The sequence below is a fragment of the Magallana gigas genome, chromosome 3 (genome assembly GCF_963853765.1).
Source record: "Magallana gigas chromosome 3, xbMagGiga1.1, whole genome shotgun sequence".
NCBI lineage: Eukaryota > Metazoa > Mollusca > Bivalvia > Ostreida > Ostreidae > Magallana > Magallana gigas.
The window spans coordinates 53,444,660-53,464,037 of record NC_088855.1 but is presented as its reverse complement, the minus strand read 5'-3'; the positions used below and the strand labels follow the sequence as shown (position 1 = coordinate 53,464,037).

At 32.8% G+C, this 19,378-nt stretch overlaps 1 protein-coding gene across 3 annotated transcripts in view; it reads left to right on the top strand.

Annotated features, from left to right (window-relative positions):
- Window positions 1-19,378, top strand: part of LOC105345801 (CD109 antigen) — a 147,828-nt gene that overhangs the window by 32,017 nt on the left and 96,433 nt on the right. For all 3 annotated transcript variants that reach the window (XM_066080335.1, XM_066080336.1, XM_066080334.1), the window contains exons 12-14: window positions 72-287; window positions 1,103-1,291; window positions 2,878-2,994. In XM_066080335.1, coding sequence (XP_065936407.1) covers window positions 72-287; window positions 1,103-1,291; window positions 2,878-2,994 — 522 coding nt within the window. The remainder of the gene's footprint in view (window positions 1-71; window positions 288-1,102; window positions 1,292-2,877; window positions 2,995-19,378) is intronic.

The following is a 19,378-nucleotide window of genomic DNA, read 5'->3' as shown; positions in this document are numbered from 1 at the left end:
CTTCTGCAGTACATATATTTTCATAATATGCCCGGTATTAACTCTTTATAATTAAAGTGATATATTTGTAGAGAGAAGGAACAACAACATTTGTTCTGCAGCAAGATACCCTGAAAGAACTACTGCAAAACTATGCCAGGGCTATCCACATAGACGCCATGGTAACGGAAGGGTCATCCAAGATTGAACTGGTGGAAAGGACCTCAATAAAACTCACCTATAGTGTACTCAAAGTAGAACATATTGGGGAGGAATATTACTCTTCTAACAACCCATACCACTTCTGTGTAAGCCAGAAAGAAAGAGAGAGATAGAGAAACAATTGAAAGAGAATATAAGCCTATTGTTTTATTTTATTCAAAATCTTTATCAAATTTACATTATGAATTTAAACATGATTTTAATTTTTAAACCACATACTATTTTATCTGGTAATGAAAAAATCCATTAGGAAATCTTTTAGGTTTGAAATTTTAATATTTTCCTATACATTTAAAAAGAACTATATGCTTCAAGAAAATTATTTGATATAGTCTAAAAGTGACTGTGAGCATCCAGCTCTCCTAAAAGATGTAACATTATATAAATAGTGCCTGTTTGGGAGGGTACCATTTGAAATTGACACCCTGAGAAAACCATTGTCAACTGATGCGAAGCGGAGGTTGACAATGGTTTTCGAGGGGTGTCAATTTCAACTGTTATCCTCCCAAACAGGCACTATTTATTTTATTATACTGAATGTCTTAATTTGAGAGAAATTTTTAATGCTATTATATATAAATGATGTGAATTCTAAGGCAAACCGTACGCTCATAATTTACACGCATGTAACAATTCGTTGTGTTACCCGTTGTCAAGTGTGTTGCTAATGCTGAGGGTAATAGAACGGACTATAAATTGCATCTAAACCAATCAGATTTCAGTGTTTAACATGAAAGTATAATAAAACAGTTTGTTTACATACGGTGAAAAGATGTATATAAAAGTGTAAACTGCGTTAGGTTATCTGGTCATAGATGTATTAAAAACCATGGATGAGTAAGTAGGAGTGATTTTAGTTTGCTAAATGAATGAATACGACAGACTGTACATTTTTATGCAGGTGACAATCACAGATGACAAGGGTCAGTTGATCCCGGCTTCTGAAAGAGCAGGCTATCAGATGACAATTACGCGGGATTTAGAGACCCCCGTCCAGTCTCTGGCTCTGTCAGATCTCACTGTGACCGACGCCAAGCATGTTTTCTGTGGAATGGTCCGTCCACCCTTCCTTGATCCATTGAGACTTCAGGTGAGTGTAAGTCATAGAGTCACTCAGAGAAAGACCTAGAACAAGTCAGAACAGTGGGAAGGGGGAGAGACAAGTCTGAAGCCACATCAACCTCTACATACAGTAAAATGTAGTATGGTTTCATCAATATTTGTTGAATACCAATTTTTTTTATTTTGTTGTTAAGTTGATCTATAAATTTTCATTCAAATGCAATTTCTAAAAGGTAAAAAAAATTCAACTGAACTCTTTTCCGTATTAACAGCTGCATCCTTCATATAGAGGGACTTACCTGTTGCCGGGATGACAAGGGGACGAATTTCAAACTCTAACTGACCCACCCCTACTTTATCTAAGCTATAAATATTCCTCCTGCATTTTTGACATAAAATGTCACCAATGCACTCATCCATAGCAAAGAACGAACAGCATCTATACTTTGCAGTAATTCTCCCACAATTGTACCATTTCCTATAGATGTTCTGGAAAAGCAAACGCAGCAGTTTTTGCTTGGCATGCTTTACATGATTTTTTTTACATGGCACCTGTCTTGAGTAACACAGAGTGAGTGATTCTTGTCCTCAAACAAAGCATGCTTACAATAAGGTATTGTTCCGGTTGATTGCTTTTACATGTAGTTATTAAGTATACACATGTACTTTTTTCATCGATATCTTTAATTCAAAGAGCAAATGTGCATTTAAGGAAGAAGATCAAAATTAAATATACTAAATGCACAATTCTGCACAAAAGAGAAAAAGTGTTTATAAATGACGTAAATTTTAAAAAAGAAAAAGTGTGCCCACAGATGGAATCGAACTAGGGCACAAAAAACATCGTGTTACAGCTAGCGGTTTAACCTACTGAGCTATCCAGAACTTACACTCTTCAGTGTAAGTATAGACCACTATGATAGAAATCAGTTTCCGAAATTTTTTTTTTTTTTTTTTTTACAAAATTCGATCCTAAGGCGAGGGTGCCCTTAAAAAATTTTATCTTTATTTATTCCTTTTAACAAGATCTATCAAAATATTTTAGATTTTTTTAGGGACAGGCCGGTCCTGAAGGATATCTAGGCCAAAAACCATGCAGAAATATACCATTTTACTTAGAAAATGCTGTGTTTGCTTACTTTGAAGATTAATAAAAAAAATGGAAAGAGCAACATAATAGGTTAAAATGCAATTGCGAAAAATTTAGAAATATGTACGATAGAAAATAACAAAAAAACTTTGATTTTCAAAATAGATCCTTTGTTAAGTTAAGTTGTTTCACATCAATAATGAACAGAATACAAATTAATATTCCTAACAGATTTAAACTGAACAAAATTCACTGGAATTGAAGTTGTTTTATGTTCAGTTGATAAAATAAAATCATACACTCTAATTATTATTTGAATTAATTTTGTTTTTAATATATGTTATAAGTGGGATATTGAACTCTCTCTAACCATCTCCTTTTGGATATCAATGGTTCCTTCAGTTCATGCACTTTTGTGTGGAGGAAAGTTGATAGTACTGTTCCACTAATAAATTGAGAATTGGAAGTAAATTTTTAACTTCCCTAAGCTTACAGTATTTTTAACGAAAGTGACTTATATTTAGATAAGAGTGAGTGCAAAAGATGTATCCCAGAATAAGGATGTCGTGATCAACAAACTATCCACCTCTGAGAAAGAATCGGCCGGGTCTCTGGGACTGACAGCCTGGGATATACAGCAGGTAAGTCATCATCCGTCCGCAGATTTCCAACGACCCGGCTATTTGCTGATTGGTCCATCAGCTGGTCGTTAAGAGCCTATTCGATGACCCGACTATTAGACTATGGTTGGTCCATCAGCTGGTCGTTATCTGTATGCCGTCTCATCTGCTTTGTATGCTGACATGTCTGTTTGTTAGTGAGTGGTCTGTGTGAATGATGAAATTTCTGCGTAAAGTTGAAACTGAAAGCAAAGATTTTGTAAACTGATTTGCATATACAGTAAAACTTGGTTATGGTGAAGTCCAAGGGACCTTTGGATTAACTTCGCTGTATGTGTAACTCATTATAGCCATATAACAAATTTGTAAAAATAAGTATAGCAAATTTGCTATATACATTTTTACTAACACCAGCCTACAAATTTAACGAGGCCGGGTCTAATTTTTTCTGCCCTAGATTTTTGAATGAAATTTTTTACAAGAATTTCTACTGATATAATTATTATTTTAAGATAAAAAAATAAGACATTTACCACACCGTTTGTTTAAGGGGTCATCTCAAAGTTTGTTAATTTTTAACATAGGACCCTATGGGATTTTGCTTGAAATGTACCAAATTTGCACATTTTTTAAACTTCTGCCCTAGGGATTTCTTTTTCTGTTCTACATATTAAAGTTATTGCTAAAAGGCATCAAATTGTCAAATAAAAAAAACCTTTTACCTCCTGGTTTGTTCCAGGGGTCTTATCAAAGTTATTTTTTGTACGCCCAGTTTCCCAGTTTGTCAGATAATGGCTATTTTTTATTTGACAAAGATGGATATGGTGATCTTTATTGTATCATTAAAACATTAAGACATATCTAAGTAATAAATAAATATATAACATCACATATTAAGGGTAATTAATATAAAATACATGGTTAATATCTTGAAATAAATGAATTAAGCGATATTTAGGCGGGTTAAGAAAACGTGACAGTGGGTTAGGCTTGCTGAACCCTCTTCACGTTTTCGACCCGAGCACAAATATACCTTATACTTCGAGACATTTATGTTTATTCCACAATATAATATCAATTTTACGCATCAAACGAGCTATTTTCAACAAATTTCGCTGAATATCTGCAGTTGAAACTATCGCGCCATGGCGTCAACAAAGCAAAAAGATGACGTCACAATACAAATGAAACGCTGCGCGAAAGAGTGCGTACTCGTTCTGTACTCGGCCTCGTTAAGCTTTCTGGGACATGATATGAAAATACGTTCTTTTGAAGCCTATAATATTCCGATTGTAACTTGAATACTTTATGTGGAATTAAATTCATTCAAAGTATTATCTCTATTGGTATTGTTTCCTTTTTTAACATCAATTATAAAATCATTAAAAAAGTTTTAAAATTATTAATTATTGCCTCTTTGGGACTCATCTATTTACTCTATCCGTAAATTCGTTATATCCATATTCATTATAACCATAAAATTTTGTAGGGTTTATAAAGAATTTTTCCATACTCTTTACAAAAGTTCCCTATATCAGCAATTTCGCCATGTTTGTGTTTATATTAAACAAGTTTTAGTGTAGTGCATTTTGTCTTTTACTGAAGTGAGTGTAGACATTTGTTAGTGTAGACTATTTTGTCTGTAAGGTGGTGTGTATGCATGCAGCAGACCCATCCCAATGTTATAAACGGATTTCATTAATAAGCAGGGATTGGCCGTGTAGTAACAGCTGCTGGTCTAGACCGTACCTCTGTAGACCAATCACCCGCCAATCAACCTTGATGACCATCAAAGATGATTGTCTTCTTAATATGAGCAGATATAAACAGTGCCATAACGGACAGCTGAGACGGATAAGTGGTAAACCAACCTGAAAATGACATCCAAGTCTGGGCTTTTGTATAAAGTGGGGTCTTTACCCTTTTTCTTGTAGGTTGAAAAGTCATTTTATATATGATTAAAGGTTCTGAATGCTCTCTCTCTCTTAAAAGTTAGAGTGTCTTATTCAATTTCTTTCTCACTATGAAGGAAAAAAAATATGGTTTCTGTGTCTCATTCTTTATTTTTTGAAAGGTTGAAATGCTATTAGTTTTATGGTCGTGATAAACAAGCTATTCCAAAGGTTGAATATTCCCACAAAACAACAACAGGTTGAAATGAAAGCACCAGAGATGTTAGTCTGTTTGATTTAGTGTTCTAATAAAGTCAAAAATCTGCCCATGATGAATGAGAGTTGTCTGAAACATTTCTCATTGGTGAATTACTTGGGTTTTTTGCTTTGTGTGCAATTTGTGCAGCATATTTATTTTACAGTAGAAACAAATTGTTTGTGTAGAAAAAAATCCTAAGCAAGGAGAGAAGGTAATACAGCACAATCATTCCTGTTTCCTTGTTATCTCTCTGATGATGAGTCTATCATTTTCTGATCAACATGTCATTTGTCTGATCCTAAGCAAAAAATTAAAAAAACTTATTATCAGGGGTATAATTTCAAAAGTAATCTGGAATAGTGTTCCCTGTTCAGGTAAATAGATACTCGCTCATTGGACAATGATGAAAGACATTCACAGACAGCCTGATCCTTGTTCCCGCTACAGGCCACAGTCTGGGATGCACTCAGTGTTCGAAAGGGGCTTTACTAAAAGCATTAGGGGTTTGGAGTGTCATAGTCAGGATTAAACGCATGAGGAAGCTTCATATTCCATTCCTACATGCATTTCATGAAATAAAACTAAATCAATTGTACAGTGTCCTTAGAAAAAATATTTACTGTAAAAATTCCCTTTTCTATGTGCCTTCAGAGAAGATTAAACTTTCTGTGTTTACGTCTCTTGACTGCAGTTGTTCCCCCTGTCAAAACCAATATAGCTGGTTGTACATTTGGATCGCCCTGGCATTGCCCACCAGATAATACTTTTCTATCAAAATCATCCATGCCAAGATGTTTTGGGTGATTGATTTTCTGTCTCATTCTAGAATGTTTCACTGATGTGATGACTTTATTTTTGTGAAAGAGAGGTTCCGTTGGTGACCACTGTTCATAAAATGCTTGGATCCACTTAATAGTGAGAGATGGGTTAATAGATCAGCGCCTACAGTACTGACAGACGTCTGTAATGCTGAAAAGTTGTCTGTATAGTACACACTTGTTTATAATAGTACTATGTTTATAATATACCCCTCCCCCTCTTAAAGTTGAATTTAAATGCTGCATAACACCATATTCCTAATTTAAAATATGGACCCCAAATATCACATATTTTTACCCCAAAGTGCTGATAATGTATTATGAGGTACCGTATTTTTCGGAAATTAGGTCGATACTTTTTTTTTCTGACACATGGACCTGGCCCTATGTATCGCTTCGCCCAATTTATGTTTTTTTTTGTTGTTGAAAAATTTGATATGAAATTTGGCAAAAATGTATGCAACCCTCCAATAAAATCATGAGTGTTTACCGGTACTATAATACTGCTTGAATTTCTGTGTAAAAATCATATGGATATTAATCAATATACTGAAGTAATTTATCATATAAACAAATTAAATGTAAATAAATTCATTTCTTTTTACATTTCTTACTTAGATTGCTATCTGAATCATCTTTTGATCATTATTATATGCTGTCATGCATTTTGATCGTGTGCTTACGATAAACAGGAAATCGATTTCGCGAGGTAAAAGTAAAATGAGAACCGTACAAAGGGTAATTACGGGGAAAAAATATCGTCGGGTAAAAATAAAAAAAGAAGAATTTGTTTTTGTAATAGAATACATGTACGAGTTTTTTTAATGTATATTCAATAAAACTTTCGATGAAATCTTAGCCAGGTGTCTCTGAAGTCAGTCTGGGTAGCGCCTACTGTATATACACAGTTGAACTCTCGGCACGTGCTACTCAAGCCAACAGGCTTCAAGAAGATCAGTGGTTGACTCGTGTGTATATACACAGTAAAAAGTCACACAGAGACACACGGTGGCATGTGCTACCGTAGTCATGCCTCCAGGCTAGGTTACTATCCCCGGGTTAACACCAGTTTGTACACATGGCAGGGAAGTAATAAAAAACGATCTTAAATTAACCCGGCTGTACTGAATTAATTGGTTTGAAAATTTTACAATGTTTTTAAGAAATGCATTTTATTTCCCGTTTGTTTAAAACTGTAAAATAAGATTAAAGGCTACTATATGATAACGTTATTGGTTTAAACCAATTATTCATTAAAATTAGCGGTAATTTTTCGACCAATTCTTCGAAGTCGACCTATTTATACTGTTTTTTTTATTTTTTGGCTAAAAACGGCCTCCTTCGCCCAATAAACCGTATCGACCTAATTTTCGAAAAATACGGTAATCAAGTAACGTTTAAGGAATTAATTCAATAGCTACCCAATATATCCGAATATAAAATGGGTTGGGGCAATTTACGCTTTTTATATTGCAAGACTGTTTATAAAAAAGCATAGACTGTTCCAATCAAGTTTATGTAAGTATAAATTGGGTAGCTGTTGAATCAATTTCGTAAATTTTTTATTTTTTGTTGTTGATTAAAACTGTCATTTGACCTTTAAAATGACATTGAATTTTACATAATTCAAACATAACGGAAGGCGGATTGATACGTTTTTGACTTTAGTCTTACTGTGATGTAGGAAACATTATTTAAACTTAAAGATATAAAATAATTTTTTTCAGCTAATCAGAAAGCACGTTAATTACAACCAGAATTTTATATTTCAGAATTTGATCTCCCCATGTATTTGTCAGTACCCACATTGAATTGTGTGCCAGCACTCCTTGTCTACATGCACTACGTTAACACTGACAATCGGAACATGTAAATTATCACACAAATCTATCAGACTTTTACTTTGTTTTCTTGAATTTATAGTTTACGATGACAATAATCAGACATTTAATGTAAACAACAGATTTTTTCTTCTCAAAATAAGATGCCTTTGTAAGGTCATCTTGTAAATGGGCCAATCCTGGTGTCAACAAAATGCACAGCGTGCACGCAATTCCAATTTTGATTTCCCAGAAATCATGCAATGTGCTGAAAGCTAACTATCTTTATGATTAATGCTGCATTCAAAGGCAGTGGGGGAATGATTGAACCAGAAAATGCTAATCAAATCCTGATAAATTTGCTTTCAGATATATTGGCCAACTGCACCGTAATTTCATGACAATAATTTTAAGTGTTAGTTAATGTGATGTGTTACATAATATTCATAAAAATTATATTCAAGGAGCTTCCACTGACAGTTCTCTAGTCATTTTTTATTGTTAAAGTGACATTATCAATTGCAAGTCAGTTCTGTGACTTCTTAAAACATTCCAAAATGAATGTCGAGCAAAGTTGAAGAATTGAGGGAAAAGTTCTGGTGCAAGAGCTGACATTGATTTCTCTGTGCATTTTCATTATATGCGTGAATAATTAATGGCAACCATCATCATTAGCTCAGATGTAAAACTCATGTAAAGATTTATGAAAAAAACCAAAAACTTTTGCAATAACTGAATGATTAAGCAGTGCATGTATATAAACATGGGATTGGTCTCCTTTGTCTGCATGAAAGGTTGAAGGAACTGCTCATTGGCTACACGTTCCCTAGAGAAGACATACAGTAAATGGAATGATTTTAAACTACGTATTAGCTGTAAATGGAATTTAAGATAAAATGTTTGAGTTTTTAACTTGACTGAATGAAATATACTAATTACTGTTTTATAGGGTTTGAAATAGCATTTTTATCAATTAGAAATTCATTGAGTGATTTGTGGTTACCATCCATTTAATGCAGTTAGATTACATTTATTAACTAATTAATTACTGAAAATGTTTCTAATGCAACTTTGAAGATGATTGGTGTGCTTTACCTGAGGACCTCAAACATCTCAAATTCACGAACCTATAATTCTCAGAGCATCTATCAATTCTATACTTCCTTTATTGCATGAGTGAAGCCATCTGACCAATGTTGGTGTTGGAATCATCAAGTTTTATTGGGTTAAATTCTGATTTTTTAGTTTGATACTAGAGTATATAAGTGCAGAAAATTCAAATTAAAAGTTGATTGCAGAGGCCAGGCTTATATCTATGGCTGTTTATTATGTATGAAAGGCTGACTGGCTTCCATCACGGTACTGTAATTGCAATGACCATGCTGATTGGCAATTCCAGAAATGGTCAGCCTTTTCTGGTGGAAATTTACATGTTGGATATTTGTAAGCATTCACCTTTGAGGGAGTATTCTTTATTCAGTTTAATTCCGGACTTTTCAACAGGCAATTGTGAAATGCAGTATTTCTTTTATACCCCCCCCCTCCTCCACACACACACTTACCCACAAAGTCTCAAAGACAATGACAGTGCAATGACCATGTCAATTAATTATTGCAAGTTTGTGAGACAGGCAAGAAAGATAATAGAATTTTTGAGAATAAAGGAAAGAAAAAAGTATTAAGCTAAGTTTAAGTTTTTTTTTATGTTTAATATGATTGTTAATGTATATACAAAATTTTTTTTTATACACTAGACTTTGACCCGTGCGTGCACGGGTTGACATTGCATATCGAACATTTAGAAATAGGTACATCGATACACCTTATTATTGACATTTACATAACAAAGCTATAAGCCTACAATAATGCTATTAATTTCACTACACTTTCCTTAGTTTGAATAACCTAACTGTGTCTCGGGAAAAGCCCCTCCCTTACTTATACCCGTAAAGTAGCAGAAAATTGCAGAATCGCTCTGGAACGATTTTGGAGAAAGTTAATGAATGATGTTGCCTTGAAAATAACAGTCAAATACATCACAACAAACCTTTTTGAGACTGCAAATACCTTTCAACTAAAAATTTTAATCCATAGAATGGAAGAACTCGACACCTTTTCACCAACGTACACGTAATCGTATATTCTTCGTAAAACTGGGTCTGTAGGACATTATTCATTTTTACGATAAAACATATTCTATCTTCACTCTCCTAACAAATATAATGTAACATTTTTGCATGTAATCAAATATTTTTTGTCATCACGAAGATGAAAGTAAGTGCTTAGTTGAAATGTATATTTGTTATTTTATACTTTCTCTCATAAGAAATCATTAATTTATATGAACAAAATATATAGCAAAAGTCCAATGAAAATTTACCCGTATTTGTATTATCATTTCTGAGTTTATTCAGGCAGATGTGATATTGTGGAAACAAATATAAACTAAAGATCCCGTTAGTGTGAATGTATTGCGCAAGTGCACGATTGTAAAATCCAAAAAATCCAGGTGATTTCCGGGATTTTTTGAGGAATTTTCGTTGATTATTAATTAGCGAAGCTTAACTGAGAAAAAATAAAAACAAATTGGTAATCTTCAAGTACCAAAGATGTTTAAAATATCTAAAACAAAAGACAGTATTCTTCCGATTTCTCGGTATTAAAGACTAAAAATTCGAGTCTATTATTTTAATATAGTAGTATAGATATATTAATTGATGTTAAGATTATGATTGCGTGTAAATTCTAGATTTAAGAGTTTGATTTAAATTGACAAAGAGTTAGTTTGAATTCATCAGCCAGTGTTTATTCTTATCAATATTGCTTTCACAATTTTTGATGTACACAGTAGCCAATATCACTCTAATGCCACTGGAATACCAACAAAGGCAATTCTGGCATCCTGTTAGTGCTAATGGATGGTTAAACTAGGAACGATCCAAGGGTTCTTCTTTAATCTCACAAATTATTAGCAAATCAAGCCTTATCAACTGCTAATTTATCTTCTGAAAGCAGAACTGTTATTCTCTGAGATAAGATGTTGAAAATAAACCTTTGTATGTAAAGACTATAATATCTATTTTTTTCTTAATATTTTTTTTGTGATTTTTTTTTTTTTGTGGAAGATCAATTTGTTTGCGCATGAGTGCATGCATGGGGATTTTGGATGTCAATGCATTTATGGCAAGTGGCTGAATCTGTCAATGAATTTAACCAAGGCCATCAACATCTCTGCAGCAAATGACAAGGACTGTGTTATTGATCTCAAAACAAGTATAAAATTTAGGGGTATTAAGGTATAATTGGACCATTATACTAAACAGGACTTGTTTACGTTTTCTTTGATGAATATTCACCAGTGAACAGTGCCAGCCTAAGCCTTAAGCTTTATATGGTATAGGATTTATCAAAGATATTCATGGCTGACGTTTTAATGTCTGCTCTTCTTTTAAACTAATCTTCTGACTTGTTTTGATGAATAAATGTCCTTCAACATTTAAATTTTCAAAAAGCATGATATCAAAATCAATTCTGGGTGGTAGGGTGAGCATTTACTGCACCTCCCTCTCTGGATCAACATCTCAAAACATTGAGGTGGATGATTGGTGTTTAAATGAAAAGTTATTATTTATTAAAATCAAAATCCACACAAAATGGTGAAACGTGTCAAAATTAGGATTTTCCAAAAATGATCTTGGATTTACAATGTTTCCATCGCATTCATTTGAATATAACCGGAGGATGTGGGTAGCTTACGGTTTATTTCCATTTTTCCAAGTTCATAAAAAGATTAGTCGTGACAATTTGAAATTCATTTGGCACGCACAACCACTTGATTGGAAGACACAGGAGAAGATAATGAAATAAATGTGGTACACAACTACAGGAAAATGGAATAGGTTTTGGAATGATCAAGTCAGTAATGTAAAATGGTGAATTGTTCCTACAGCTATCTGAGCACTGCTGACATTGAAGATGTTGTGAACATCATTATAAAGAAGATGGATCAAAATCCCAATCATTTAAATACGACGGTATCCGCGGTTAATCTTTTCGTGGGGTGTTCCCAGTAAACTCTGTTATACGAATGCTATTTTTACGAAGTATTTTAATAATAATCCATTTTCTGTCTACAGTCTTTTTTTATCCTTGGAGAATGAAATCTTTTTATAAGAATCGATCATGTAGTCACTGAAAGTTAGCATTTTGTGTTTTGTTGTGCCTTCCCTTTCATATGTACAATTTTTACTATTAACAAATATTTTTAATAAAAGTAGTTATATATATAAAACCATGGTGTTAAAATATCAGAAAGTGTAAGAGGTACAAGTTCATATCTTTAGGGGATCGAGATACTTTAGTTTAGCGCCAGTTAACTCACTACTATATAGTATAAATCATGGGATTAGATTTCATGGTTTTAAAAACTGTAAAGGTATATACTGTATTTTTTCTTAAAAGTGGGAAAATGTTACTTTTAATTTTTAATGACTCCAAAACTTAATACATGTACTATGATTTTTTGTGACAAATTTTTAGAGTAAATAGCTTTTTAATGACTTAAGAACTTAATACTATGACCTTTTCTGACTATTTTTTAGAGTGAAAATGTTAATTTCTGTCACACAATGGGAATGGTGAGTTATTCCACAATTCCCAGAATAGAAAAGTTGCTGAAACCTAGCTTGTGTCAGAGTGATTTTTTTTTTTGTTGCCTTGGTATCAGTTTGCTTCCCCTGGTAGAAAGTGAAACCACGCACTTATCTCAGCAACATTGCTCTGCTCTGTTGATAATGGGATTTAATTAAAATTGATGAAATGACATGAACCTGACAGTGGATCATATTTCTGTGCTAACTTCATATTCTTTCTCTCTTGGGAAAAATTTGAATGCAATGAGGATTTGGACGAAAGTTTGCCCTTATTTTGTATGTACGAGGGTTGTCCCAAAATAGCGTAGACAAGTGGCGTTATTCAGTTAATCGAAGACAAAGGAAGTTGAAATTTGTGCCACAAAGGGTTCATGAAATTTGCATTCAAATAATGTTTTAAAATCAAATATTGTTTGAGATTAAATAAGTGAAATGAAAGCATGTTAGATCAGAAATTCGACATGCGGCGCAATGTCAAAAACAAAAAGGTAAAATCAAGACAATGAAATGAAAATTGCGAGGAAAAGTACTTTTCGAATGAATAAATTCAAATAAAACATACATTGATATTTGATAACAATTTTATTATTTACATAGAAAATGTTTTGGCAATAACAAAACTTTTAAATATTTTATAGCGCGTTTTGTGACAAGTTGAAAAGTTAACTCGTAATAAAATGACGATGTCAGCGTTTAAGGCGGCGCAGCAGTAACTGATACAATTTTGTAAAGACCATGAAATAAATCCTAAGCGGCTATGGAGTAAATGAAATTAACAAAATCGATTAGAAATGCGTTTTGTGAATATGTACATAAACAACATTGAAAATATTTGAACAAGTATGATGACAATAAGTGGAAAAAAGAAAAACCCGAAAGATATCAATGGACGTCAAAATGCTGAACGACACATTTCGACAAGACGGACGTTAACTAGACAATAAGTAATACAGGGCAAGTTTGGAGCCGACAGATCGTTTGTACTTCGAAAATATTTTTAAAAAAATTAAACTAAAATATATGTTGAATGTGCACTCAGGGTACATGTTCAAAGATAATATCTTTTTCTGAGACATTTTCGGAAATAAAACGTTAATGTTATCGTAAACGATGTGGAGGGTTTAGCAACAACGTAAAATTTGAAATTTTCGACGTCGCACATTGCGCCGCCTGACAAAACTTGTTGTTACGAATTATTCATTTTATCGAGAGATAAATAAAGTACAGATTTGAATTTTTCAGTATTGTTTGCCAAAGAGTCATTGAAGAAAACATAGAAGTCTAATGAAATTACAGTGAACAGATTTTAAATTATGTGTCCTGTTTACATTATTTTGGGACAACCCTCGTATCATCGGGTTGGAGGAAAAATATTTCATTCCTGAAAATTTAAAGTTTTATCAAAATATAACCTTCATTAAGTATGATTAGAAGTTTTATTTTAGAACCATTTTAACAAGACCTTGGACTTTCAGTAGGTTGTAATGATCTATTTCTTGCGTCAAAACAAGTTGAAATGACGCCGGTGTCAACCGCAATATACATCCATTGCGTAGACTTCGCTCAAAAGCCAGACAAATCCTGTTGATTTCAAAGAGCCATGACTGAGTGGCCTACAATAAAATAGACAGGCCTACGTCACATTGCTGTTTGACACAACTACCCAAAGTCCAAGCTCCTGTCAAATGGTTCTACCTTTTGAAAAAGGTACATATTTTCTGTGTTTGTTTATTTTCTGCTGTATTTTGTGGGTATAAAAATCTGCAGAAATTAAAATTGCAGAATATTCTTAAATTATTCACCAGATGCAATGATTAGCCTATCTACCAGTTATATTCTTAAATATTCTTTTCTAAATATGATGATAGGGACTTATAATCTAGTATATACATGTAGATCTCCAAAAATACATTTACATGACTCTCAAAATGTGACAAAATTTTCAGATATGATTTATTTTTAAGTTGCTGCATGTGCAGTTTTAAGATGTATTCCAAGCACTTGTGTGAAATTCATTCGCAAATCTCATTCAAAACATTAATCTTAGATTATAATAGCCTAATTAGAGGATTATTCTTAGTAAAATGAACAGACCCTGGTTTAAATTTATTGTTAAAATATTGAATGATTGTGGTCTATCTTTTTTTTTGAATCAACAAAATGTAAATATCCAGTGGCTTAATTAATTGAGAAAACTGTTTTTCATATACTTCTAGACCAATTCAAGCAGTCATGGAATAGTGAAATGTATAATTCATCAAAAGGTATTAATTATAGAATTTTTAAAACCACATTATCCTTGGAAAAATACTTATTAGATCTGCCTTCCAAATATCAGATATCTTTTTGTACTTTTAGAACAAATAATGCTGAATTGCCTATAGAACGAGGTAGAAGGTACGATATACCTCACGAAAACCGTATATGTACCATATGTAACTGTATTGAGATAGGAGATGAATTTCATTATTTATATCATTGTACAGATATAACAATTAAAGATATTAAGAGAGTTTTATACATACCTTCACACTTCTACACACAGCCAAATGTTTACAAATTTCAACAACTCTTTAATACTAATAATAAAAAATTGTTGATTAATCTGTGTAAATTCATTAGAGTTAGCTCTCTAGGTTAATTGCTAATCATACTTTTTTCCATTTTTTTTTCACTTTCATATTGCCACTCCAATGCATGCAATGTATGTATTATATGAATTATTGTTCAAATTTTTTTGTGATTTTTTTCAACACTGTAATTAATGCAGTTCAGAGAATAAAGAAATTGTCATTGTCATTGTCATTGTCATAGATGAACAATCACATAAGGAAAGTGCATGTTAATCAAGTATCTTCAATAATCATTGAATTAATTAAATAATATTGAACAGATAAGTCAGTCAAACAAATTAAATGGTCAATTTGATAACAGGTCACAAGAAGTTAAAAAAAAGAAGATCTTATTAGTTCATCATTTGTAAATATTTATGCACATTTTTGAGCTACAGAACTTTAAATATCATCCAACATAAGACAAATTCTTTACCAGAAATTGTTGGATAAGCATTGACTAAGCAACAATTTCTGCAGCTAGAGTTAAGAGATGTCTGATTACTATTGGGTTGAACACCCTCATTACACACAGTATCGGCAGTAATACTTTTACCCCACATGGAGTCCCGAAAAACTGGTGAAAGATTGAGACAGAATTTGATAAAATGTATAATGATATGCTCTATGTTTAAATTTATTTTTTCTGGTCTAAAATAAATGCAGAAATTGGAAATGCAGAAAATAATTTCAAAGCTTTTAGAGTCTTAACCGCCAAAATTTCAAGCAACAGAAAATACAGGTACATGGTTGTACAGTATGATGTACTGAGCCTGTTGGACAACTAGGCCTATAGGTTGGTAATAGTCCAATGCCAAGTGTTGTAAGATCAATGTAATATAATAAACCTTCTACTGTTTAGACATCAAACTTGATATACTGGTACCCCATAGAGCATAGATTAACTATTATATACCGGTACCTCCTACCAGTAGTTTGAGTTTGAGGTCACAAGGTCAAGGCCAAAATGCTCTCAACATCCACCAATAGGTCTCAATGTCTTGAGAGCCCTTCGCTCGACAAACATACATCATTTCAATACCCTTAAAGGAGTAAAAAACCTCATTTGATTTTTATGTAACAAGGTCAAAGGCAAAGATAGGAAGACTATTGTCATCAGTGGAGCTGAAATATTCTGGTCTTAGAAGCACTAAGCTGCCAAGGAAATGACATTGAGATTTGAACATCTTATTATCCAGTTAGCTGATTATAACTGATTCAGAGCCAAGAAACCCCCTATTGTGAGAAGTTCTCTCTGACAGCATTCAGAGTTGAGGTTTCCCTTGAGAGGTCAGACCTTATGAAAATCTCTCATAGCCTGACATTCTAATAACTAGACTTGATTAAGATTTTTTCTCTGTGCTTGTATTTAAGTTGTAGAAAAGATAGGTACTTTGGCTACATTGTTGCTGATCAGCATTTGTGTTCCCTCTCGCCTTGTTGCATCCTTTGTTGAAGGACTTGGTCACACTCGTATATCAAATGTCATCAATTATTGCACCTCTTCTAACAAATAGTCTCCTGTTCACAACTTGTTTTTGTGCATAGAAGTACATCATAGAATTTGTGTGTCTGAATCTTGCTTTTTGAGAACTGCGTGATGTTGACATTAATGATGTGTGCATGAATAAGTTTTCTGTTGATTGCATCAGACAATAATATTATGTCAGCTAAAAGTTTTACTTATAACATTACATATTTTAAGTTTCTTTTAAATTATAGAAGATTAAAATAAATATAATCATCAAAAGTTTCATATATTCATAATTTCACCCAAGATTTTTGTGATTTATGATATTTCAACTACATTTCCATCAATATATTTACCCAGTATTATAAACTTCAAATTAACTTGAGAAATTTCAAATAACTGAACATGAATTGATGATTTATATAAATCATAGAAAAAAGAAAAGGTGTTCTGCCACAAATGTCTTTTGAGAGTTTCAACAATGTATGAAGTGTTTGTACGCGGATCATCCGTCTCTTCTACGATCTGTTGCTAAGTTTATGAGGAAATGTTCTCTTGAGGCTTCTAAAGTTTGTGTTAAACCCTCCGTTTTAATCCTTTGTTTCTCATTTATCCTAATAATGATTATCCAAAATCAATCTGGATAACTTCATCCTCTGTGGAGGGGCAATTTGTCAAAAGTTGCCTACCTTGAAATAAAAATAATTATTATACCCCCGCTCCGAAGGAGAGGGGGTATACTGTTTTACCCTTGTGTGTCTGTCTGTCCGTCTGTCTGTCCGTCCGTAACAAAAATTTCTGTCGCATTTATCTCAGCAACTATTTATCGCAGATGCTTGAAATTTTAACACAGTGTTTGTTAAGGCATGCCATATCGTGGGATATATTTTTGTACCAATCGGACGCCAACTTCCTGTAAAATGACGACCTTGCTTATTTTTTAACCAAAATTTTCAAACAAATCGTCAAAGAAATCTCAGCAACTGTTTATCGCAGATGCTTGAAATTTTAACACAGTATTTGTATAGGCATGCCATATTGTGGGATATATTTTTGTACCAATCAGACGTCAACTTCCTGTTAAATGACGACTTTGCTTATTTTTTAACCAAAATTTTCAAACAAATTTTCGTCAAAGATTTCTCAGCAGCTATTTATCGCAGATGCTTGAAATTTATACACAATATTTGAATAGGCATGCCATATCGTGGGATATATTTTTGTACCAATCGGCGTCAACTTCCTGTTAAATGACGACTTTGTTTATTTTTAGCCAAAATTTTCAAACAAATTTCCGTCAAAGATTTCTCAGCAGCTATTTATCGCAGATGCTTGAAATTTTAACACACTATTTGTATAGGCATGCCATATTGAGGGATATATTTTTGTATCAATCGGATGTCAAACTTCCTGTGAAATGATGACTGTTTATTTTTAGCCAAAATTTTCAAACAAATTTTCGTCAAAGATTTCTCAGCAGCTATTTATCGCAGATGCTTGAAATTTTTACACAGTGTTTGTTAAGGCATGCCGTATTGTGGGATATATTTTTGTACCAATCGGACGTCAACTTCCTGTTAAATGAGTACTTTGTTTATTTTAGCCAAAATTTTCAAACAAATTTTCCTCAAAGATTTCTCAGCAACTGTTTATCGCAGATGCTTGAAATTTTAACACACTATCTGTTTAGGCATGCTATATTGTGGGATATATTTCTCTACCAATCGGATGCCAGCTTTCTGTTAAATGTCGACTTTGCTTATTTTGCATATTCACATCAGAGCGGGGGTATCACTAGTGAGCATTGGCTCACAGATATCTTGTTGATCCCTAATGAGAGTTGCCTCGACCCATATCAAAAGGTCAATGGTACTTTTAAACAGATGTGTGCATTTGACACGTTTACTGATGAATTGTGTGAATAAAATAGTAATCTAGTTGAATTTTTAGAGACTTTGAGTGAAAATTTTATTTGTCTATCATTTTAAGAAAGTAAGAGGTCAGTGTGACATCAACATTAAAATTTATAATTAGTGTTTTACATTTCAACACAAAATGATAAAAATTATATAAAAATATTTAAAAATCAATAGATAAAATAAAATTGTATGAAAGTTAATGAAAACTAAAGCTTGCAATTATCCCCAACATTCTTAAACTGTTGTAAAGCTGTCACTACTGTAGCATGATTTATAGTAGAAATGGTACATTAATGCTGCAGGGACAGCTCATCTGATATTATTAGATATTGATATTTTAGAATCCATTTGGCTCATATTTCGGACAAGATATCTAGCTAAACCCTTTTTATATTGATTAAAAATATATGCAGGTAGGAGAGTAAACCATTTTTTCCCCATATGAATTGGTAACATATGTCAGACAGTAATTATTTTTTTTTCAAATCGGCTAAAACCAAGTACCGACAATATGTTTTGAGAAATACTTATGGGATTGGAAAAAACCAAAAGTAAACTTTTGAACGTCAAATTAGAAAGTTGTCAAAATTTTTTTAATGTTATGTAAAATAATGTGACAAAAACAATCATTCATGAAATACTCACGTGAGATAGTGAAATTCCACCTCAGTGCCAATAATCATGATCTAGGACTTGGCCGAGCCTCCTCGTAGACCGTGAATTTTGTCCTCTCGGTGGAATTTCACTATCCCACACGAGTATACCATGAATGATTCTATAAATCTTGGCTGAGTTTTTGCTTGGTTTAACATTTGTATTGATCATGGAAAAAGTCATTCAAAATTCATTTTTTGAAATAAATTCATTCCTAACTTCAGGTAATTGTTGGAATGACCATATGTTATTGAAAAAATGGACATAAATGTGAGACACATGGATGTCACAGTTATAACATAGACAAG